The sequence below is a fragment of the Balearica regulorum genome, chromosome 12, assembly GCF_011004875.1.
Source record: "Balearica regulorum gibbericeps isolate bBalReg1 chromosome 12, bBalReg1.pri, whole genome shotgun sequence".
Taxonomy (NCBI): Eukaryota; Metazoa; Chordata; class Aves; order Gruiformes; family Gruidae; genus Balearica; species Balearica regulorum.
This window is the reverse complement of record NC_046195.1, coordinates 7206437-7231002: the sequence shown is the minus strand read 5'-3', so window position 1 is coordinate 7231002 and position 24566 is coordinate 7206437. Positions and strand designations below refer to the sequence as shown.

At 36.1% G+C, this 24566-nt stretch overlaps 1 protein-coding gene across 8 annotated transcripts in view; it reads right to left on the bottom strand.

The window, feature by feature from the left end:
- Window positions 1-19085: 19085 nt before the first annotated feature.
- LRRC49 (leucine rich repeat containing 49) overlaps window positions 19086-24566 on the bottom strand; it is a 52683-nt gene continuing 47202 nt past the window's right edge. For all 8 annotated transcript variants that reach the window (XM_075764621.1, XM_075764615.1, XM_075764616.1 and 5 more), the window contains 3 exons: window positions 22685-22794; window positions 21845-21998; window positions 19086-19760 (listed from right to left, as the gene is read on the bottom strand). In XM_075764621.1, the coding sequence (XP_075620736.1) occupies window positions 19554-19760; window positions 21845-21998; window positions 22685-22794 (471 nt within the window). In that variant the 3' untranslated portion in view covers window positions 19086-19553. The remainder of the gene's footprint in view (window positions 19761-21844; window positions 21999-22684; window positions 22795-24566) is intronic.

Below are 24566 nucleotides of genomic sequence, written 5' to 3'. Positions count from 1 at the left end.
GGGACCTGTTCCCGAGTCAACAGAAAAAAATCCCAAACCAGTATCAGTAAAATGACATTAATTCAAGTGAGTCCTGGCAATCAGCCTAGGTCAAGGAAGTTCCTTCCAGTTTTGCTATCACACTTGAACTACTGCTTCCCCAGAATGGGAAAAATATCATTATCTAGCTGATACACATTAAAAGTATGAGGGATTTCTTTTCTTCTCCAGATACTAATCTAAAATTATTATCTTATTTCAACTAAGTATTATGACATCCTTGGGAACTCTACCAGCAGTACCAAATATTGGTATCTCTATAAAAGATCACCAAGTATAATTCTATTTGAGGAACTGCCTGCTTTGATAAAGATGAAGATTTGGTAATTATTAATAGAAGTGGCAAGTACAGTGTAATGGTTAGAGTGTGGGATAACAAGCCAAAATACTTGGCTCTCCTCCCTTCTTGGCCACATAATTAGTGTGTGATCTTGAACAAGATATTCAAGTATTTAAGAGCAATTCACTGATTTTGGAATTGAAAGTCTAAATACTGTGAAGCTTCAGGTGTGGGACAACTGTTACTGTAGGAGAAGAAAAGACAGCTGATATTGCCTTGCAATCAAGCCACAAACACTTCATGAAAATATCTTCTGGAATGCCTCATACTAATACCTGCAACATTCAAGAACGTTGGTACGTTCATAGCAGTTTACTCTTGACTCACAGTCTGCACATGTTCATTTCACAGTTATTCCTTTAAAACTACTAGGAGACTGTCAAGAGTATTACAGCTATTTAAAGTACGCATTTGACAATTATGCATGACTGGATTCAGCTCTTAATCTCTAAGATACTCGAAATACAAGAAAATAATTTTTTTTACTTTCTTGTGTATCTCTCTCAGGGGAATGCCAGAGTTAAACAATTCTTTTTGTCTCTCTCATTTCTTCTCTAATGCTTGTCCAATCTTGGTCCTGTCTCAAGCAACAAGACTAGTAGTTGCAAAAGGACTCTTGGTGTTATGAACAACTGTTGCTATACTTGAGAATAACAATAATAATCTACTACCCAGTGCCAGAAAAATGCTCTAACTCTAGCAGTTACCTGCACTATTGCTTGGCTCTGAGCAGAACAATGTTTTCTTGAAAAAAGAAAAGTTACCACTAAATTTTTAATGACACATTAGTCTCCCACATAATTTATTTTCCATTGCCTTGGTTCTTACTGAGATTAGTGCTCTGAGTCATATTTCATCCCCAAGTCTAGAGCATTTGGAGCATGCAAGCCCTTCCAAGGAAGAGTTCCAAAAGCTTTCTGATGTTTTGGTCCTACGTGCTCATAGGCTGCCTTTAGTCCAGCTCCCAGTGCTCTTGGACAGCTTCCTCCCAAACAGAATCAAGATTTTCAGAGAACCTGCCATTGCCTAGGCAGCAGTCAGTGAAATCACACAGACGTGCATGCTGTTGAACAAAATGTTCCAAGTGTTTTAAAAAAAAAAAAAAAAAGAAAAGCTAGCATCGAGCATGGTTTTTACTCAGTTTCTTACTCCCCCCACCCTGTAAAAAAATCTCAAGTTTTATAAGACAGCAGAATTTATGGAAAGACATGGAAAAGACATTACTATTATAGTATTAACTGCACCACAGTATCTGCGCACATGTATTTATGGTTTTAAAGAGAAAAGCTAAAAGAATATTTTAAGAGTTAGGGGGAAAACACTTCTAACTGTTTAGAATCAATCAAATTCCATTTCTTACAAGATTCCTCTACACTCCACTTTTCCTTTACCTCTTCTTTTCCTCTTTCTTAAAAAAAAAAAAAAAACCACAAAGACAAAATCCTAAAGAACCTTCTGAAGGCTCCCTGAGGCACAAAGTAAGCAAATAGAACATACTTTTTCTTCAAACTGTGTAAGGTAAGTATTTGGATGAGGAAGTGAATCTTTGTAAGTGACAGAAAACAGATGAGCAATTTTTGAAGGAAGGAGAGGGAATAATCAAATAAAAACGTTTATCTAGCATAGTGAATTTCATGTCCTGTAAGGAAGGAAAAAATGCCACAGAGCCTACCTGAAACTTTCTATTGCAAAGAAAACTCAGCAGATGAAAATGAATTGTTTTAAAATCTATGGAACTGACCTCAGAATTTCAGGACTGGCTTTGTCTTTTCTTTTTTGTTTGTTTTTGTTTGTTGGGTTGTTTTTTTTTTTTGTTTTGGTTTTGTTTTTTTCCTTATCACTTCCAATATCCAATCTTACAGTCTTTGCAAAGATAAACTTAGCCTTTTACTTTTGGGACAGGGTTCTTATGAAGATTACAGGTTCTCATATACGCATGTAGATACAAGTTTTAAAGTTACTGTGCTGCTATTTTACCTTTTCCTGATCTCCAGAAACTGGCACAAATTACTCATTTACTAGTTGTTCAAATGGACACTAAATAAATCTCATTTTTTGAAGCCTCCTGGAAAATGCTATGTACCTATTTAACACTTCATGAAACTTTGCTTGGAACTTTTCAGGTAGAAGCTTTGGAAAAAAGGGCTGAAAATCAACAGTGAACTGAGGGAGACCCTGCTAAGCAAATCATCCTCAAGACAAAAGATTCAAGGTCTTGCCCTTTTCACTCAGCTGCCAGGCTCAAACAACTGTTGACTGACAACTGCAGTGTTTAGGTATACAGACTTAAGTTTTTTGGCTGCTAAGTTCCTGTCCTCATTAGTTGTTTCATGGAAGATGTTGCTTCAAATTTGGTGATGGACTTTAAAAAATAAATTAAAAAAAAGAGATTGATAAATCACATTGAGGTAGAAAGAGATGGTAAACAGGAGGATTTATAATCAAATCAAAAAAAAGGAAGGGTGGAAGTCTACACATTAAAATCCTCATACTTGTCTGCAAGAAAATTGCAATGGCATCAAAGTGGCATATTACACTCCTATTGTGTGGTCTCATATCCCATGGCAAAACTAGTTTTCCTCTTTCTTTCACCAGATGCTCTGGTTTCTGAGTTTGTTCCAGTGTCCTATAAGGCCTTTCATATATGTCTAATAACCCTGTCTTCGGTTATTAAACTCTGCAATTGCTTGGCCTCTGGTTCTAAACAAAACAAAAGATCTTTCCTCAAGCACTGTCAGTAAATTTAAGGAAATAAACTGCACTCTACCACCACCAAAGAAGAGAATGTTCTCACTCTTGTGGTTTCAAGTTTGAAAAGGAGTAGAAGAAATCTGGGTTACCTCCTCTACCTGGAAGGAGTGGAGAACACAACCATAATCTCACCGAGGGAGATAAGATTGCTACTACTATCACTAGCAGGGTCGTGACTTAGCAACACATAAAAGTCAGGGTCAGCTATAAGCACTTACTGCAATATTTAAGTACATGCTTGAAAAACTTTTACATAAATCCTTTGTTGAAATGCAACCCAAGTACGGAAAATGCATGAAGTTAATATTTATGGCAACTCTTCACTTAGTACATATTTTTATGAAAGACAATGAAGTTATGAAAGTAACAAAAAAATGGAGCAAGGTTTACTATTTAAAATGTAATTCTCTGCAGTAATTTCAGAAATGTATTCAAGAACAATTGTATTAACATTTGAAGAATAAACTACTTAATGGAGTATATTTCCCATCAGAACTCTCTTTCACAATATCTTGTCAGGGACAGAGAAAACATCTAGGCTGAAAAGTAAAGTATTGTCTAAGAACTAGGATCTATTGAAAACAATTTATGCTGCAGAGGTTAAATGCAATAGAAATGGTTCTATCAATTGGATTTCTCCTTACAAAAAAAATATAAAATGGGATTTAATGAAACAGAGGAAGGGTTATTATTCTTAATTGTAAATAATGAAAGAAAATTAAGCTCCTGCAGGTCTGCATTAAGAGAACTGTGTGGGTTATATTTCCATTTATCAATGAAAAAAGTAACCTAGGATGTTTGCTGTAGATCTGTATAAAATGCCAGACACAACCAGCTAAAATTCCAGTGCTTCCACCTAATAAAACATTGGTGATGTCTGCTTAGCCATTAAGTGTCCTATCAAGATATTTGGTATGAGATTAATTGTTCAGTATTATGAGCTACTACTTTATAAAATAGATTAAGGATGTTCTAGAATGTACGTCACCGGGAAACACACAACTGCACTTCCTGTTGTTGGTAACTACTTCGTAAAATTATTTGAAATACAGTGTATACAAAAGCATGCATGTGAACATGTATAAACATGCATGTGCATACACACACAACCTAAGTATTAATCTATCAGGTCAGCTTCTGAAAAAAGGACAACAGAAAGGAGTGTAAAGACAAGCTTTTAGTCATCTTGTGAATTTCTAGGCTAAAGTCTATTCTTTCTAGATTAAAAATTTTCTCTTTTTTTTTTATGTTGAGGCTTTATAAGCAAAGAAAAAAGTTTAAGAAGTAGATTTGCATTTGCTTTTTTGTTTGTTTGCTTTAAACACCTAGCCTAAATTTCTACCATTATGAAATAGGATCTTTCACTTAAAAAAATTTGGGGGTATGGACTGTTTTATGGTTCCCACAACAGAACAGTTCTTATTCTTACAAAGATAAGTCTGAATGCGAGACTGATCCAAAGGTGACAGACTGACCACATTCATCAAATACATAAAGCTGCTGCAAGCATGCAGGTAGTCTCCTCTTTACTCATACGATTGAAGCATAGTAGTTGGTGCAGTAGATAAGACAGGCTAAACTCCTTCAGATTTTTTAGCTTGCTAGGCTTCTGACTGTTAAAGAAACTTTTTTGTTTTGGTTTGGTTTTTAATGCTTGTAACAGAATGATGCTTTTGTGCTCTTAGTAATAAAACACTAACTCTGTTGGCCAAGTTTTAAGAAAGTACCTAACCCCCATTCTACAGTTAAAATCTCTTGCTGACATTCAAATTCTGCATTGGGTAAGCAGCTTTATGGAGAAAGCATGTACCTGATGTGAGCATACAACGTAGTATGGCCCTAACCCGCCAAATGCTTTTTTTTTTTTTTTAAAGGAACAATACCGACAGGAAAGAGCTCTTCCAATGTAGAAAAAATGCATACTGCAAAAAACTGAACAACTGCAGTGAGTCATTAACTCAATGAAGTTAAAGAATCAACTGTAAGCACTGGACCCAAACAAGGCGATGTGGATGCAATTTTTCCTTCATAAAGAAGCTTGTTTACACCTTCCTCACCTTCCATATCCACAGATTGGTACCTGTAGTCCTGTTTGATCAGGTTCAAAACAGAGTTTATTACAGGGAAAAACACTGAAGAAGGTGATAGGCACCAGTGTAAAAAAACCCTAAACGACCAACCAGGAAGTGTTCAGGACTTAAGGAGAGTAGGAATGTAGATGAAGGATGATAAGATTTCTATCTACAGGATACACTACACTTTAGAGCTGCCAAAACTCTATCAGCCCTGCTCCTTAGTTTCCTGTTCCCATCCCACAGAAGCTTAATATTGGACTCCTTCTTAAGCCCAACAACCAGAAGTGACTCTCAAATGCCGCTAGCTTGAGCCATCAAAATAAAATGCCTCCCACCAGACATAATGCAGCTCTGTGGCCTCCTTGTCTTTTAATTCTTTTTAAGAAATGAAATATTTAATATACATGATTAGACATCACTGCTGATTATTTGAGCTAACACCCAACAGAGGTAAAGGCAGTAGCTCACAGCTCCCCCTGTAGTTGTTACAAGCTCTGTGCAAGCTTCTGTTTGCACCACCTACACGCAACCTCACATTTTTGAGGTTTTCTTTGCCACTAAAACAGCTAAGGCCTAACTTTCTTTAAAGAAAGAATATCAAAGCTGAGACTGAGGGGAACATCATGGAAGTCTCAAAGATTCATTTATGTGGGAACCTACTGGCCCTTTTCAATTCCAGATACAGATCAAGCAAATGAGACACAGACAGAAAGGACTTCTCTGCAGCATTATCTATGCTTAAGTTCTTGTGAAAGCAAGAAGTATTTTTAATACTTGCACCTCCACTAATAATAAAAGCAGGAGCACTAGCAGTATTATATTTTTATTATGAAGCGTCCAAGAGGGCCTGGGTGCTGCTGCAGATTCAGCCAAGTTTCAGCAATGCAAAAACCAGCTGCATTCTCCAACAGTACAGTTGTAAGAACAAAGTTTTGTAGAATCAAAGACAGCTGCAACATGCTTTAAGTAACTGCATGTAATCCTAATTCCATTCCTTGTTGCATGCAGGTAAATTAAAGGAATGAGGATTAATGTTGCTACATGTTGGACATTGATTTTAGTTGCAGCTCCAGAAAAGAATAACTAACAGAGCTCAAAGCCAATGAAGTAGCATTTAAATACTTTAAATTTTAGTGTTGGAAACTTCCAGAAGTCTTGAGGCAAAACTCCTGTAACATATTGCAAGGACAACCCCACACTTCAGGATGAAAATATACATCTCTTACTAACTTGGTTAAACCAGACTAAAGATTTTTGTCTCTGTATCAAGACTGTTGGCAAGACCACACTGAAATATAACATGAGTAGATGTTGATGGGAATATAAAGGAATCTATCAAAAAAATTGCTAAATTGAAGAAGAAAAAAAAAAAAAAAAAAGAGGCCAGAAAAATGTTTGAACCTGTTTGATCTACAGCCAAAAGCTCAAGTCCTGCCAGATAAAATACTTTTTTTTTATATATATATTTGGGAGAGGGATAATGGAGTAACATCACCATTTTCTGTAAAGTAAACGGTCTGTTTAAGAGACATTTTAGGCCAGTTTGAAGATTCTGTGCATGTTTGTCTCTGATTTTCCAAGCCACCAAATCACTCAGGAGTTTTCTCAGATCAGAGGCCTTTGATTTGCACAGGTTCTGCAAGCACGTCTTGCTTAAGGTCAGCAACATAATAATCTCTGAAAGAATCCTGAACTAATATACCATCCTCTTAAATCTCAGGTATGAGGAAGACACTGAGCACCAGACTGCTGGCAGCTTAGCAAATTATCTCCCAGACAACATTAAAAGATGAGTGGGTCTTATTCTGTCCTTAGACACGAACATGAGCCAGCTCAAACTATAAACTCCTCCCCAGTAAAGGGGAATAGGTGTCTGCACTGGACCCTTCCCTGCTGTATGTCTGGAAAGGGAAGCGTATAGCAAATTTACACGTGCGTGACATTTGCCCATAGAACGTTTTCTGCTCATATCTGAATAGCACCAAGCAAAGATGTCTGTTGATAGACGGCTGCTGTCATCCACCACTTCTCATCTACCTGCAGTGCTTTTCCAATTAGGACTGGGGGTACTTTATCCTAGATGCCATCTTTTATCTCTGCAGAAATGACCTGCCACCTTCCCAGCAAAGGCAGCAGACGGGAACAAGCTGCTGCCCCAACAGAACAATTCATCTAACTTGAAGTCCTCTTGGGTTTATCTGCTCTAACACAGAATAGAACTATGAAAATGCTGTTCAAGAAATTTATTAACCCTTTAATAGCAGTGAGAAAATAACTGCTCCCTCTAGAAACCATGAAGATGATTGATGCCACAGACTTGCATGAAAGTTTTCACAGTTTCTGTTTTTCATAAGACACAATGCTGCCTGGGAATGTCTCTGGCAGAGTACCAGGAAAGAGACATCATGTAGTAAGGAATATCAACACTGCTCATAAAGCACCTGTAAAGGGCCTACCCTTTCTAAATTCTCATATTCATATGATACAGCTATTCTTTGTCATTTTATAAAGAAATCACTAGGAGTTCCTAAAGTAAATAAAGTAGAAAATACTCAACACTGAGGTAAATCACTGACCTGACACATGACAGAGGCATCCAGTTTTAACACATAGTCTGCAGAAAGCCTCCTTCTGGAATGAATTGGGAGAGCAACCAAAGAGAACAGTTAAAGAATGTTATGAGAAAAAGAACATTCATTGAGGTTGGGGTGCACATATTTCTCACTGAAAATTACAGAGACCTGCCAAGCTGTACAGGCCTGAAATCAAAAATTGCAATCCTGGCTCCCAGCTCACTTTTTCTTGTGTCTAGCCCTCTATTTCACTCAATTACAGTTCCATAGGCTTTCCTCTGCTCCACAGCACTATGCACTGGAGGCAGCTGGTTTGCCTGATTCCCCATGTTCTAGAAGGAGCCCTTCTAAAAAGTGTATTTCCCGACTTCAGGTTACCATTATAGTCCCCCTCCCTATATCATAGCCCACATTCCTCCACTTTTGCTACCCATCCACTCTTCCTCTCCTTCTCAACACAGCCTCAGAGAGGTGAAAATAGGAAGATCTAAATTACAGCTTTGAGCTGGTTTGCTCCTGATCTCCATTCCAGCCACAAAAATAACCAGTTCCTTCACCTATGTATGATCAGAAGCTAGCCTAAACTTCCAGATGCAGCTGCAAGAATCCATGGCCTTTCCAAGCTCCTCCTAGGAAAAGAGTGATATAATTTGCTACTAATGTAAACACTAATTTCTCGGAGCTGAAAGTAGATGCAAATTTTCCAAGAACCCCTGTAATTAAAAAAATTAAACAAAACCCCCCTTTATTGGCTCACAGTAAACAGCTGCACGTAACTGCTTGGTTTCAATGTGTACAAGTAATTGGTATTTTTCATTTCCAGGAGATCACCCTGGAGTTTACCCTAGCCAAAATCCTGCTCTCTGTGTCATAATTCCTGCCAAGAATATGTTGTATCTTCAAGCTCTAATTTCCTCTGATGTGAAGACTGATGTCATCACACAATGCTACAATGAAGGAAAGCCAAACATCATGTGACATCATACTCCTTTAGTCCAGAATTAAAACAAGATAAACAGTTATACTCACCAAGCTAATCTCTAGAACATTCTGTAAATCCTTCTGAAAAACATACACTTTATGAAAGAAGTAGTCTTGAGTACATCACAAAACTGTCTTTTGAATGGTTAAGAGAATAACTCTTTAAAAGCTTTGTCTAAAATAGGTGAAAAAGGTTCAGCCAAAAGTTTTATATAATTTTTAATTGAGCTGCTAAAGACAATTTCCAGGAACCTGCTTAAGGTTTTACAAGATTTTTAGCTGTATCGTAAATTGTATAAAATAATTAAAATGCTGCAAGACCAAAAGCCAAGAACTTGGCAATCCTGTGCTAGATTTCGAAATGCTTCTGATTAGGAATCACTGAATTGATTGCATTCTGAAACATATATGTGTGAAAGAATCCACAGTGAAAGACTCCTCTAAACCAGCAAATATTTTAAAGAGATGGTAAATATTTAGCACATAAGCTCACACAAAAATACCTACTTTCACTGCATTTTATTTATCGCAAATTCCACTCATTCTATAGGTGTGACAAGCAATAAAAAAACCCCCAACAGTGGCATGATTTCTCTCTAGAACATAAGGCAGACTAGTTTAAAAATAAAAGTAAAAAATCCAGGCAATACTTGACCTGTGACTGTTACAGGTGAAAGTGCTAGTTAATGAAGTCTGTGTTAGCAGCAGCCAAGTAATGGATTCTTTCATCTGCTGATTCAATTGAAATGAGAGCAATAAAATTTTTTTTTTTAAAGCGCCAGGGAAAAACCAATCCCACTGCATCTAGCACTACATGTGCTAGAACTATTTTGCTCCACACTGACAGGTGCCCCCACCCCTAGCATTCTTCCTCTTGGCCTCTCCACATAACACAGCTATGCCACTTTAGCTTTACACCAGTAACTAATACTAATTGAACAACAGCCTCACTGTAGCTCTTCCCAACTGTAGAGGTAAGAAAAAGGAAAAAGTTGCCTGTGCCTGCCTTCTGTTGGACTGAGCACTGCAGCTACAAGCAATGCTGACAATATTTTCCTTAAATAATAACAGAATATACTGGAGCTTGGAAAGAAAGGGTGGGGAAACCAAGAGCCTCCTAAGGGGAGTAGGGGAGAAGAAGTATAGAAGGATTTGGCTTCCTGTAACAGTTCTCACTCCTCTAAAAATACACAAGGCTGCCTCACTCTGTAGCTGCCCAACACTAAACATACACTATAGATGGGATATACAGCACCTGGCTACCTTAACACCTTTGTCAGCTCATTACCAGATATCTAATGCAATTGAGTGTTTTTATTTCGTTTTTGCTGCAGTTAAAGTGTAGGCCATCAGGGGATGATTCTCTCCAAGGCACTGCTTTTTATCTTATGACTTCCTCTGAATACTATTTTGGTTTAGTTTGACAAGTATATTTTATAAGAAGGTGTCTCTGGAACAAAAAGTGAGATCCAGTCAGCAGTGAGGCTGCATAGATATCTTAAACTAAACATTCTTTCATTTGAGAATCTGTAAAATTGACACTCATCTGTTACACTGAAAGACCTCAAACACATTCATAGATCACATACACATTACTGAAATGTTAGTTTGTCCCTGCAATGTGACAAAACTTGTTGAAGTGAGGCTTTAATGGAAGATGTGAAAATAAATGACAAATCTTAGATGGACAACATAACATTGATCAAATTTGGAAACTGCCCTGAGCACACAGAGATCTATCAAAATACTTTCCTGACACAGCCTCTAGTTAATCTCTGACTTTGAGCCTACAGCTAGCATCATCAAGTAAGGGCAAAAGTTCAGTACCAACAAAGAAGGAGCAAATAATCAATACAACTTCCTCAGACCACCTGTGGTTCATTTTTGTTTTTTTCTCCAAGCTGCAATGAGATCAAGATTCATGTAATTTAAAAAATCCTAACAAAGCCAAAGGGTCCTTAGCATCTGTGAAGTAATTTTAACCACTGTAACTTATTCTTTCTTTAAAGATGTGGATCACTTTTTTTTTTCCTTTTAAATAGAACAGAAAATACTGCAAATGGTACTCTGCAGAATATACAAAGAATCTGTTTAACAACTTGAATACCCGTACTATCTGCAAATGACCTAATTTCTTTGTAGTTGCCCACCCGGCACTTGATAACCACTGTATATGAGACAGCGGCTGCCTTGCAACCAGCCAGCTCACCACCAGAGAAATGGCCATGCCTGACTAAACTGAGATAAACTTACGTCAAAATAACGAACTAACACATGCATTTCTCGCATGTCACCAAGCACATTTAACATATTTTGCAACACTCTTTACTACTTGGATGCATATACTAGTGTAATGACCTGAGTGAAGAAGCAATTATCTGCTATCTAACAATGTGTACCCTAAAATTTAGTCTCTTACTCTATCCTTGTGACCATGTCGTTCTCCTCCTTTGGTAATATATGTATTCAAAATAGCAAACAAGAGAACCTGTGTGCCAGATCCCAAGGCATTTTCAAGTGGGACAAAAGCACCTACTTATCTAGATTTCACTAACGTCTAGCGTGACTTGGGGTATGCATCACTCATTTTGGAAACCCAGGACACTCAAATTTTACCCCAAATCCAAGTAGAGCACAGGCTTGTTCATCATAAGGTGGGCTGCTTCCATGAGTTCTGACCGGCATGGAAGAAAACATTGGTTTTAATTGCATGAGAGGGAAACAAGCAACAGGTGGGAAGGACAGAACTTGTCTGTACAAATTAAAACTTTTGCAGACATCAGCATCTGGATGATTGCCTAGAATACCCTAGTAGGGGAGGAAAAAAAAAAAAAAAGCAATTCCACTGCATTGAGAAGATAGACGTCCAAAACAAATCAGATGTTTCACACTACAGAAGTGTCTGTTTTCCTCTAGCCAGCACAGAATCTAGATGACTAGCTGACATATGGATGTCATCACCATAGATCTAAAAAAAAAAAATATTGGTAAAGGTAATTCTCACCTTGCATACAGGCCATGTGTGAAATCCCAGTCACTCCAATCACTAGGAATCTTGCAACAACTTCAAAAGCATCACAGTTTTAGCTCACATAGGTTACCTAGTTTAGATTTTGCTTTTTTGATTCTGCATCCTAATAAAGATCATAAATCAATGCAAATACCTTTTAGAATCTTCCGCAGCATGTTGACTTGCATTTAAATCTCGCATTATTACATCTGCAGAGGAGACGTAGGATAACACTGAAATAATGCAACATAAATAAAGCTCTGTAAACAATCCTGTGGATCATGAGAACAGTTAGTAATCTAGAAATCCAATCTACAAACTAAATGAATAAAGTAGAGTTTAGACTCGGTTCTACAGCAAGTGTAGTCTACAGCAAATTACACTACAGTAAGTTACACTGGGGGATGTGGGGTGGTCAAAGGGGGTGCAGACATACATCACTCAATTTTTAATTAGGAAAACCAAACCAAACCCCATGCATTTAGAGTTTCATGAAACGAGCTCTCCATTTCCATTTTCAGTTACACTTTTGTTTCTCCTACTTGTGATTTCAGCTGTTTACAAATGGCTAGAGATAGTCTTACAAAGCAATCTACTTTGCATTTCATCAAAGATTGAAGAGTATGTTGGGGACATAGTCATTATGGTAGTAAATTATATTCTTCATGTTAAGAACAGTTCATCGTTTCCATTAATAAATGAAAATAACTGATCAACAAGAATGTCTTTAAAAGCTCCTAATACTTGGAATAATCTAAATATAATGTGGTTATATCAAGATTTGTCTTGGATAAGATATTAATTCCAATTAAGCCTACAATAACAAGCTTTAAAATAAAGAAGGACCTGATCCGAAGACTTAAAGTAATAAAAATAATTAATTAATATGCTGCCTTTACCTTACATCTCTTGTTTCAGGCCAAAAATCAAAGATGTTTTTGGCTATAATGAGTCCTAGTCTTGGAAACATCTAAAAAATAATGGAAATATTCAAGTGGGTGATTAGAAATAAGCATGTGTTTAAGTATTTTGCTGAGTAATGGTAATATGCAATAGATGGAGCTCAATGTCCACAGTTACATCTAGAAGTGTTGGCAATTCACATAGAAAAATGTCATTGGCTATAGACTCCCACTTTTATTCACAATAGGAAAGGAAAAAAAACCTTTTGCTTTCCTAATTACTACTTAATGTAGACACAGATCCTCATGACAATGACGGCCTCAACTCTAATAAAGCAATTAGCATTGCTGTAACTGTTGAATGTAATGTTTTTGCTTATACAGCTGTCAATTAGATAAATACTGAAGACAGAAGAAATAAAACCTCTAAAGATACGTTGAAAATTCAAATAAAACCTCTTGGTTGTTCATTGTATTTTCTTAAAAACATTAGAGTGTTTGTTAGTTGGTGGTTTAAAAAACAAACACACAAAAAACCAGTAACAAAACAATACCACAAGTAACTGCCCCAACATCAGAGAGAGGCTTTCATGCTCATGCCTTTTGCTGTGGGTTTATACATTCCAGCTCCACGCATTCACAGGCAGTGTCCAGAAGAATGCAAAAATCACTGTAATAAATGTTCTTCTCACTATTCACTCTGTATTCCAACAGCACTTGTCACACCTGGGAATTTTTCCCTTTAATATTTACCCAGTTCTTCTCTAAACTGACAAGCCAGTTCACATTTTCTGGATTACAAACCCCCGAATGTTTACATTTTATTACAGTTATTAACATCTCTTTGGAATCTAAGTAACATTTCCCCAGAGATCTTCTTCGTAGACTTACACAAAAGTAGTCAAATGACTGAGAGGTTTAACATGCATACTTCACCCAGGATATGACAGCTGTATGAAGGTTAATATATTCTATTGTCAGTGCCGAGTCAGAAACTGAAAGAAAGCTGTACTCTGTGCTCTTGGTTTCTTTCATCACGCTTCAGAATTATTTCTTTACATTATTAGAAAACATAGATCATTGAATCCTAATGCAAATAGGCAGCAAATGTGCTATGTATCCATATAGAACACAAACCACAGCACATATTGTCTCAAAATATAATTTCTGGGTGTCATATAATAGCTAATCAATGAACTCAGAATTTTTTATTACTGTAAAGTCATGGCTTCTCTATGTATCACTATGATTTCTTTCACTCAGTGTGAATTACATTAATACCACCACTACTTGCATAACCAGGTAAGATGTCTAGACTATGCAAACATGTAATACAAACTTCAAATTCACAGGCACAATTTCTTCACCACTGTAAGTTTGATTAACTTTACAATCTTTTGTCTAATGATATATTATAAATAGACAGAAACCATATGTCTTCTCCTGTGCTTAAGTCTTAAGTGTTCAATACTACAGGCAGAAAAGTTTTTCATTACCTTGATTCTTGAAAGGTATCATTCTCACTGCTTTGAAAGTGTTATCAATGTCTAGTATTCCAGAAAGAACAAACTTGTTTATGATCTGCTCAGTGTTCATGTAAAGTTCCAGATTTGTTAGGTGTAAAATGAAGTACTGCTAACAGCAGCATTTAACCTCTGGGATACCCATGTTAGTCAAACAAAAGTGAAAGGAATAGTTTGTCTGAAAGTAGAAAGCATCCCAATTATGGATGTAGCAATATACTAGATGCCATGTGCTATATAACAAGAATGAAGATCACACACAAGATTTTCTTTACTGTGAAATAGCTGCCTAATTAGGAAAATCGCAAGAAAAGGCAGGATTAAGCATTGACATCCTGTTAACCAGCAGATTATAGTGTGAAGAAATCTAATCCTGCTGTCTCAATTACATTATTTTATACTGTACCAGTCAACCAAAGTCCAGGGCAATCATGCAGCCATCAGTTTGTATATTCCAAAGAGCTGGATACACCAGTTACCTATCAGGGCCTCCTCAAGTCAATGTAGTCAGGAGTAAGAAATATAGGGTTGTCTTGTACAAACACATTTCTTGAGGGTGCTGGATGCTTCTAGTGCTGCATTTGGTATAAATATTCTAACCTGCAGTCTTCTAGGTGTGGTTGGTGTTTTTTTGTTTTGTTTGGTTGTAGTTTTATCAGTCAAGTACGTTTCTGCTTGCAATACGTCTATCTATAACTGAAAAAACCCCACAAACCCAAACAAAAAACCCCACAAACCCCACAAACCCAAACAACTTAAGAGTAAGTTTTTCCCCCATTAATTCTCCACCAGGGTTTCCCGACATTACAATAAGCAGAATCATCTGTCCACAAGTATGGCATATGAGGTCCAATATGCAGCTTGTACAGAAATGCTGTTTTCACCACAGTAAACAGAGACAAGAGTTCCTCCAGATGAGCTTATCTTTCTTCCACTGAGAGCAGAAGCCTAGCAAAGCTAGCCAGCAAAATTAGATACTTGGGTTGTATAAACAGTCCCTTAGATTCAATTTCTTTTAGCTCATGCTGAAGAAAATCCAGCTCTGAGGTGATGTGTTAGCCTTTTGTAAGATCGTTTAAAGTCTGTATAGCCTACACTGTCTACTTTTTAGTTTGCAAAAATCAAACAGATTATGTTCACTTTTGAGTAAAAGCAACTCTATCACACCATAGAGCAAAGCGATAGCTAGTCTCCTCTTTTCCCTCTCCTTGTTCTATACATGTGTAACAAAACACCAAGTCTAACAAATCCCCAGAAGACTGATGCCTCCAACTTAAAAAGAATTTCACTGGAACTGGACTTCAAGATGTAGCAGAGTTCGTGTGAGACCAGACACATATTCAAGTAGTCTGTTTTCCAGATCAAAACAAAGACCTGTTATTGTGATTTTGAATATGCACACTGACCTCCCAATCTAAATCACATCTTTGTGAATGTTGCTTAATAATATGAAATAGCAAGTGTTTGCCTCAGCTTCTTTAAATAAACTAGCTAACACAACGCAGTTCAACCTGATGTGTCACTATGATAAAAAGTAGCAACTGAAAGCATCAGTGTTCATCACTTTTACAGTGAGTAAAGAGCCTAAGCTCTGATTAAAAAAAAAGTAGTCACTTGTCCCGAATTTGCAGAATGTACACAGAGATCATGGACTCACTGCTAACACAATAGTCTAACTTAATTTGCAGATCACCAGTGTTTTTATAGGTTAGCTTTTTTTAGTTATTATTTTAAATAGTTTACATGGTAAGACTATTACCATTTGCAGCAGTGGAACAAGATATTTCACTTCTATATCATTGATCTGCACAGACTGGAAAACAAAATTTTCAGCTATTTCTAGATTCAGACCTAATACTTGGTCCCAGGCAGTAGAGCAGTTTCACTTACTTTACAATGCTCAGTTAAAACCTCTTTCCAGTACCTTTTTTGCCTCAAAACTGACAGAATCAGCTTGTGGTTTGCATCAAGTGAATCACTTCTCCCTTTGTTCCACTGTGGCGGCATATCTGCAGCTCTATCACTTTTTCAGATCCTTTATCAAAAGTAGTGTATGAAATACAGCTCTTCATCAGTCTCCTTCATGAAGATCAAATTTCAGTTGCATAATAAACAGTGACTCTGCATGACATAATGTGGTCTTCATGCATGATACAGCTAAACTGAAACCAAAAAAACCCACAAGATACATCATTATCTGCCCTCGTCTGGACGTAGAGGAAATTTGTCTCAGAAAATAAGGAAACTGTATAAATAATCCCAAAATCAATGCAAAAGAGTTTTCAAAGGACTTAAAAGACAAAATAGTATCTTTTTAACTCTTAAGATGATTTCTAGTTAACATATGGAATTCTTACAATAGCAGCCTCTGTCCTTTGCAAAGTCAGGCTATGAGGGGATCACAACAGTCCATTTTGGATGGGATATCAGTAACATAATAACAATATCAAAATTGAGGTTTTTGCAGCATTTAAAGGCTTTTGAAGCAGAAAAAAAAATGGTTTCAGCCTGGAAGGTTTTATTAAAAGGTTCTCATCTTCAAAATCAATGGCTATTTTAACTCCTCAATTTATACCTGTAACCATAAAAAGTTTGTATATGTAGTACTTAATTTCAGAACATCTAAGAATTTGCTTATACCACCTTCAAATTTTTAGGTACTCAGAAACTCCTTAATAAGCAACTACAGTAATGTATCCCACAAGTCTGTATAAATTGACAAATAATTTTGATAAACACATAAACAACATACAACATGTTAGCAATTTTAGGGTTAATAAAGAGACATAAACTCTATGTACTCTTAGGCCTAACATGACTCTAGTCCACCATTCACTTGTTTCCTAAAAAGAATTAGTAAAAATGTAAGGTTTTTTGTTCCTATTGGTTCTATGTGAAAAAAAACTGCATGCAGCCCAACATTAATCTTTTCTTCATTTATAATAGCTGCCTAGCTATCCTCGCTTCAGCCATTTAGCAATCCTGTTATGAAACAGCTGCTATTAGTGGGGGAGGGGAAGAGTCCAAACTGGCAGCATTCACAGACTACTGGGAATATAGACCATTTTAAGGAGACGTTTCTACAACTCCTAGTCAATACCCTCTGATTCATTTCACTTTGTTTTTTTCAAGACCCTACCTTAATGACTCCAATCAGGATTATGCTTCTAAAGCCACAGTATCAGAAAGTCTGGCTTTTCTCTGGATTTTCCCACTGAGAACTTCCTGCTCCTCTAGACCAATCCACTCCTCTTAAAAAGATTTTTTTCCAGTCTTTTATTGCTGCTGACTCTGATTCAAAAGGGGCCCATCTGCTCCAGCTACATCATCAGGAGAGTTCTGCACTTTCACACAGCTGCTGAGGTTTCTGTCCCCATGCAGAAGCTGGAATTACTCCACCCACCCTCCTTGCACAGAAATGATGTAAAGGAACTGATGCATCCAAAAGACTTTTCCATGATCATTTCTATACTGACTATTTCTATAATGTAAGCTCTCCTTTACTCACATTTTGCCGGGTCTTAATTTGTTCCCTTAATAAAATGTACCATGAAGCTTGAGAGCACAATTTTCCAATGGAAAGGAAAAAATCCTATCAAATACACTAATCTTACTATAAATTCCATGATGCAGTTCAAAAAGCCTGGAGGTGTGATTGCTTCTATTAAATTCTATCAACTGCAGGAGCAGTTTCTTCAGGACTTTACACATTTCCTTAGAATTTAAGTGACTTAACCTCCATTAAATTCTGTAAAGACTGAAAAGCAACTACCTGCAAGTATGCTTTAGAAGATCACATACAACAAACCAAACTGAAATTACATGTAACAGTATGCATGCCAGTTAACCTGTAACATGCTCTGAAAATATATTCTCTCTGATAGCTTAGATGCACAAGCTGAACTGAATGCAGGTAGACTGTATATTCCAAAATACCTATGGCCACCTGACTGCCACTTCTCATTCAAGGCTACTTTCAAGGCATAGAAAGGTACAAAACTGTATTTGCATCTCTGCTTTGCCAGAGAGTCTTGTCCAGGTAAAGTTTTAAAAAAAATAAACTTAGTTTTGAGCCACAGAAACCCTTGCAGGAAGTTCTTGGTTATAAACATTTCTTTTTTATAAATGAGCTTAAGTAAAATAAGATCAATTTGAATTGAGTAAAAAAAATGCACAAAGGCTCTGGATTGTTTTAGTTAAGATACAATGGAACTATAAAATTAAGTTTAAATGGCACAATTTTCTACCTGCATATGAACGCTAGCCATGGGAATCAGCTGGACTTGCTAACAATTCCTAAATTCAATCTCTGAGCAGAAGCTGGCAAATTGTTTACAGTGGAGGTTACTGTACTATGAAATATGTTTTTTCTACCCATTCACAGCTGATTTGGGGGACAAGTTGTGTCTCATCTCTTCATGCAGCATTAAGTCTTTTCTTTGCACACAGTACTTCTTTACAGTATCTGTGAAGGGCAAAAGTGAAGAATTTATTTTTATTGATAACAAATATGAAATTTTCACAGTCACAGAAGTTAATTACAACTGAACAGTAGTCATCAGTTTCCTTACCGAATGTAATGCATGCATTTTAGCTCATTTGACCTTGGTAAACCTCAAAAATTAATCATTTAGTAATCAAGAAACAAAAGAAATTGTATTATTAACATATTTTCACAGAACAAAAATAAAGCTTAAGTGATCATACCTCGAATTAATATTTTACCTATAATAATTCACACAAACTAATATAAATTAATGAAACACACTTGAAATCAATTTTGGGCAATTTGTTCAGTTGAGAATTAGGGTCATTAAATATTGATAAACTGAGCATTGATGTGAAAATGTGTTCTATAATCTCACAAATTAAACAACAAGTAGTCTTCATCAAGTTCAGGGTGTAAAAATAATTTATTAGCTTTTGCTCATAAAAAAAATCAGCTACTAGTCTTGATTTTTTTTTTTTAAAACAGCAGCAGTCAAAAAGGTGACAATTGGAAAGCGTTTAATAAAAAATAAGGCAAACAGAGTGTGAATTTGTTCTTTAAAAATCAATGCTGTAGCACTACAGAAGCAAGGGTAGCAGAAAAAAAAATAAACAAGAACTTAGTAAAACATGACAATCACCAAGTTACCACTATGCTATCTCATCACTTTAGCTAAGAAAGCACTGTTAAAACAGTATGCAAGGAAACGTTTATTTCAAAACTATCAAGAGTTAATTAAGATTTAAAGGCATCCCTTTGGGGAGGGGGTGAAGTATGCCATACTGATGGTAATTTTATAGTCTATTGTTTTAAGTTTGTAAAACATCATAGAATAGTGAAACTTAAAGCTTGCAAGACAACAAGCCTTGACTACTGTTTTTGATCAGTGATCCGCTGTAAGCAGAGTTTCATGTAGGAATTTTTATTGCGTATTTCTATCACTGCATCTCTGACAAGCTCAATGAACATTTGAGGCCAGAGCTTCTGCAACGACTCATTTTTCATATTGATGTCAGCTGCTTCTTTCACTAAGTTCTCGACGTATGTCTGGCAAAATGTTTTTCTTTCCTTGATTTCCTGCATGGGAGAATCATTATACATTGTATAAGACAAAGCAAAAAAGGTTGAACAAGAGCAAACCTAAAAAACAACCACAAAAATGAATTAAAGAACATAGCAATTAACAGGCAAGGAGGCCACTGCAACACGTTTTCCTGTTGGTTTCAAGTTGCATGGCCCAGGGTCTAAGTCAAGCTTTTATGAGTGTGCCCACAGACTCTTGTTGTATTCATAATATTCATATTAAATTATCTGAAATCCTCTCTGAAGTAGTCATGTAAGTATCTTTTAACAGCATTACAATTTTTGTTGCCTTCTGGCATAGCAGTGAAAATTGACAGAAATTATTAAATCACCAGACTACTTTCCTTCCTTCTCTTCCTTCCCAGCTTTTCATGATTACAGTACAACAGTTGGAAAGTATATGTTTATCTAGCTGCCCTAACAAGAACTAAGCATATTGTCACAGAGAAATATGCCAGCAAGCATCCTTTCCACAGGTTCCCTGATGGACTCTGGCAAGTGCATGCTTCCTAACATGCACTACATTAGCTACTGAAGTAACCTGAACCTTTAAAGTAAATAAATAAATAAATAAAATTACACTTTGTGCAACTACTAGCTCAGCATATTAGTCACTCAAATTGGATTAATCCTTGTTTCTGCAGAGTTTCTATAAAATGCCATAATAAGCTTGAACAATAAGCTATATTGGTGCTAAATATCTAACTAGTTTGATTTATGACACTGTTAAAATGTTAGGTCATGCTTCAGGCCACCAAAACAGACATTTTCTTAAATGAGTGATAAAGCAGAGAAAATACTTTCCAGCTGTTTCATCTAAAAAGCCAAATTATTAATCAATGACTCAGACTGTCATCTTAAGCAATAAACTTATTTAAACACATTTATTACGTTAGTTCACTGCTGATGGGGAACTGGTATCAGACTTTTTTGCCTATCTTACTCTTCTCTTATGACATCCTGTAATATCTGCTGCCACGTACCTAACTGTAACAAATGACAAGGTGTGAATTGCTGCACTGGGAAGAGAAAACAATACATGTATTTAATGGACTGTAAAAATACCAAGCTTCTTTTATTATAGTGCTTGTTCCATGGTAAAGGACAAGAGGAATGCCTCACTATCTTACTCTATACCATTCAAAGTTTTAAAAGCTATTATCACAGCTTTTGAAACTACAATGTTTTCTTAATTTAACCTCTCTGGACATGTGGTCACTGTCTCTTTTTTATGCTATGGATCTGAGATAACAAAACCACAATGCAAAAACTGTATTCAGTGTTTACTGAACTTGACTTAATTTCTTGCACTAGAGGATTTATATATTTCCACATAATCAAAAAGCCAATGGGACAAATGTGGGAAGCAGGGTGCATATAGCTAGAACTCATGATGATTGCTCAGAAAGGAGATTGTGGCTGAAAGGAGCATATTCTCCCTGGGAACAATTTCCTTCTGCCCAAGCAAAAGAGTTAGCAGATCAGAAACACAAACTAAAACAAGCGTGACTGATGCACTTGTCTGAAACAAGCCAGTTTGCAGTTTTATTAATAATTACAGCTAATACATTTCATCTATAATTATTTTCCTATAGCTCATTTAAAAGCTAAGAAAGTGCAGCCGGCACTAATAGAGCTGTTTCCTATCTCAAATCTTGCCTGAAGTTTTTCTTCACCAATTCATTTTGGAATATACTTTCTGACTTTCTAATTCCATTAGAAAATCATAACGTGTAATATAAGCTCTTTTCTTTGTAAAAAATTGTGCTTGCTTCTTATATTTTACTAATGCTGGTACATTTCGTTACGAACATAAAGCTTGTAGATGAGAATGTATTTCTGAGACTGTGACACTGTTCAGGAACCACTTCACTAAAGACAGAAACTGACCTTTAGCCAGTATTCTGGCAAGATCACATAGATGAAATGCTTGATCGTACATGTAAATATGCTAAGCAGTGATATTTTAAAACCGTTTTCAGTAGCACAACTGAAACTTGATATATAGACAAATTCCATGAGTAGTAGTCTAAGGTTATATAATAGAGGATGAAAGTATTTTGTCATGATATACTTACCTCAAGCTTTTCCATATGAAAGTCCTTTGTCATGTAATTCAATGTTGCTCGAGTTGTGCTTTCCCCTCCATATCTTCTGTTATCACTACTTTCCTCACTCCCAATCCCAGATTTCTTTCCCTTTCCCTCCAGCAGATAATGGAATTGCTTCCTCCTGTGAAAAAAATAAAGATATTTACAGTTTTAATTATTTGAAACTTTAAGTGCAGATGTTTCTAGTGATTGTGAGGGGTTTTTTTCTTTTCTCCCTTTGAACATGTACTTTATGAGCTTTCAAGTTTATTGCATCCTCAAGTTAATCAAAATACATATGACTCCAAATATTCCTCCGTTAATTTGCTTCTATACAATTGACTTTTTGACATGTATTGCATAGAATCTCCTAAATAGGAAGTCTTGCAGCTTAAACTTTCATTAAGTACCTATCTATAGAAGACTAAAACCAGGGTTTTTTAAGCACCTTTATTCTTATAGCACCAACTCTTAAATCTATTAACTGTTATAGTCACCCACTATAAAATACCCACTAAAAATAGTCAGTCTTTATCGTGAAAGTCCATAAATCTTCACCAATACTAGTACAATTGGAGAATTAAACAAGCAGTCTATTTGTGTGCATGTGCCTTTTAATCTTACTCAGCAGACTTCATACAACTTCTGTGAAACCCTCTGGCTACATGAATGCGAAGATGCTAATATTTCTGCAATAAATAGAGAACCTGTAAGATGTTATTTGTGAAATTTTTATCTTTTTACCTATAAAGAATTTAACATGAGAGTGTGCAAAAGAATTAAACAGTACGTTCTGGACAAATTCCAGTTCCACTCATTGTATTTTACCTAGATTCTCCAAATAATGAAAGCATGCGATAATGTGGCAGCTCAGAAGATGCTACATATGCCAGAATGCCAAAGAGCCTTTCCGCCATTACAATATCATTTTCAGTAACCTGTGTGGGAAGGGGGAGAAGGGGAAGAAAAAAGTACAAAGTTAAGTTTCAAAATTGTCACATTCATATTTCATTACATATGTACACCAAGAATTACCTGAAATTTGTTATACAGAAAACTGCATACAGACCTGTTCCAGGCATATCTTCAAAACATAGATTTGCTTTTACTGGCACTTCAAATGTACTTTAAAAGAAACCAAATGAGGTACTTGTGCTTGTTTTATTTCCTGTAATTCTGGGAACTTTAATGTATACACATGCTACCCTGTGCTTCACGGTAGTCTTCATGAAATGAGGAATTTTATAACTATTTCTTACATTGAGTACCTGAAGGCCAGACATATTAATGCTACTCCATACTGCATGCACTTACAGAAGGTCTACTGGAAAATTTCTGATCAAGTTACGCTAGAGAAATAAAAAGATTCTGGGCACCCACATGTGAAAAGATAAGTTACAGTCTCTTATTTTGGCAGCATCATAGAGAAGGCTTTACAGAAAGAGAGGCTTTAGGGAAGAAAAAAAAAAAAAGAGATTAAAAAAAGTATTTTCTCTGCATTTTTCAACCCCCAAAAATGCTTGCTCCTCCATTATACATGTCCAAATATCATCCATACTGTTGTGTCAACATTAAGTTACAGATGTCTCTTTAAACTAAATTTCAATGGTTGAAAAATTTTCAGGATTAATTTTACGCATTTTGCACATTTGAATTTTGTATAAAGGTGGAAGAGGTTTATTTATTGATTGTTGTTATTGTTTTTTGCTTGTCTTGGCTCATAACCTCTTCGAGATCACGGCCTGTATTTCTCTGATGGCCAGATTACGAACTGACTTCAACCGCCAAAAGTTTGTTGGCACAGTTTCTAGACTCCTGGCTTTCCAGTGAGTGCAGAAGAAATCTTTATGATCATCTAAATCTGACCTGGATAACACAGGACAATGAAACTCACTCAGTGACTTCTTAACTTCTGGATCAAATTTAATTTCCGTTCATCTTATATTTTTGGAAAGCAACCCATGATTAAATAAAGTTCAATACTGACAATATTTACTAAGTACTTCCAGACAATTTTTGTGTTCTGTACTATTCAAGTGTGTGAGTAAAATGGAATTTTGATCCAAATTAACAGGTTTTTATTATGTTGTTTAATGTTTTTAGACTATAGAATATTCCCTTGCCTAAAGTATATCACATCAGCATAATGCAGAGAGAAATTCACCATAGAAAACATAGGTCAGGCTATTAGAAATGTAAAGTAAATTCCATTTTTACAGTGTTTAGATTTGCTCATTTTCACTTAAAAAAGTCTTACTTAGTAGCCTAAGAGCAGATGACCTCACTAAACACTGTTAACAGAAGCAAGGTCTAAAACAAAGAGCACAGAAGGCAGCTAGGCAAACAAAGACCATTGCAGGCAAAAATGTCTGTTGGAGAACTAAGTGATTTTAATTTATTTATTTATGTTAAGAGAAGCATAAGGACCAGGTCAACAGAGACAGCAATGCTGAATACACTCTCTAGTTCACAGTAACTCATGGTCTCTATCTTACTCCAGTACATTGTTTGCTCCATTAATCACAAAAAGATTATAACGGTAATATCACATAAATATAAGTCTATTATGCCTGCTTCTTGCCAAGTACAGAAAACAGGCACCAACTCAGTAACTATGTGATGCATCTGTTATACTGTATGCCATATCACTTGGTGTAAAACATTTTGTAAAGTTTATTAACTTCAAACCTTGACAACTCTTAATTAATCT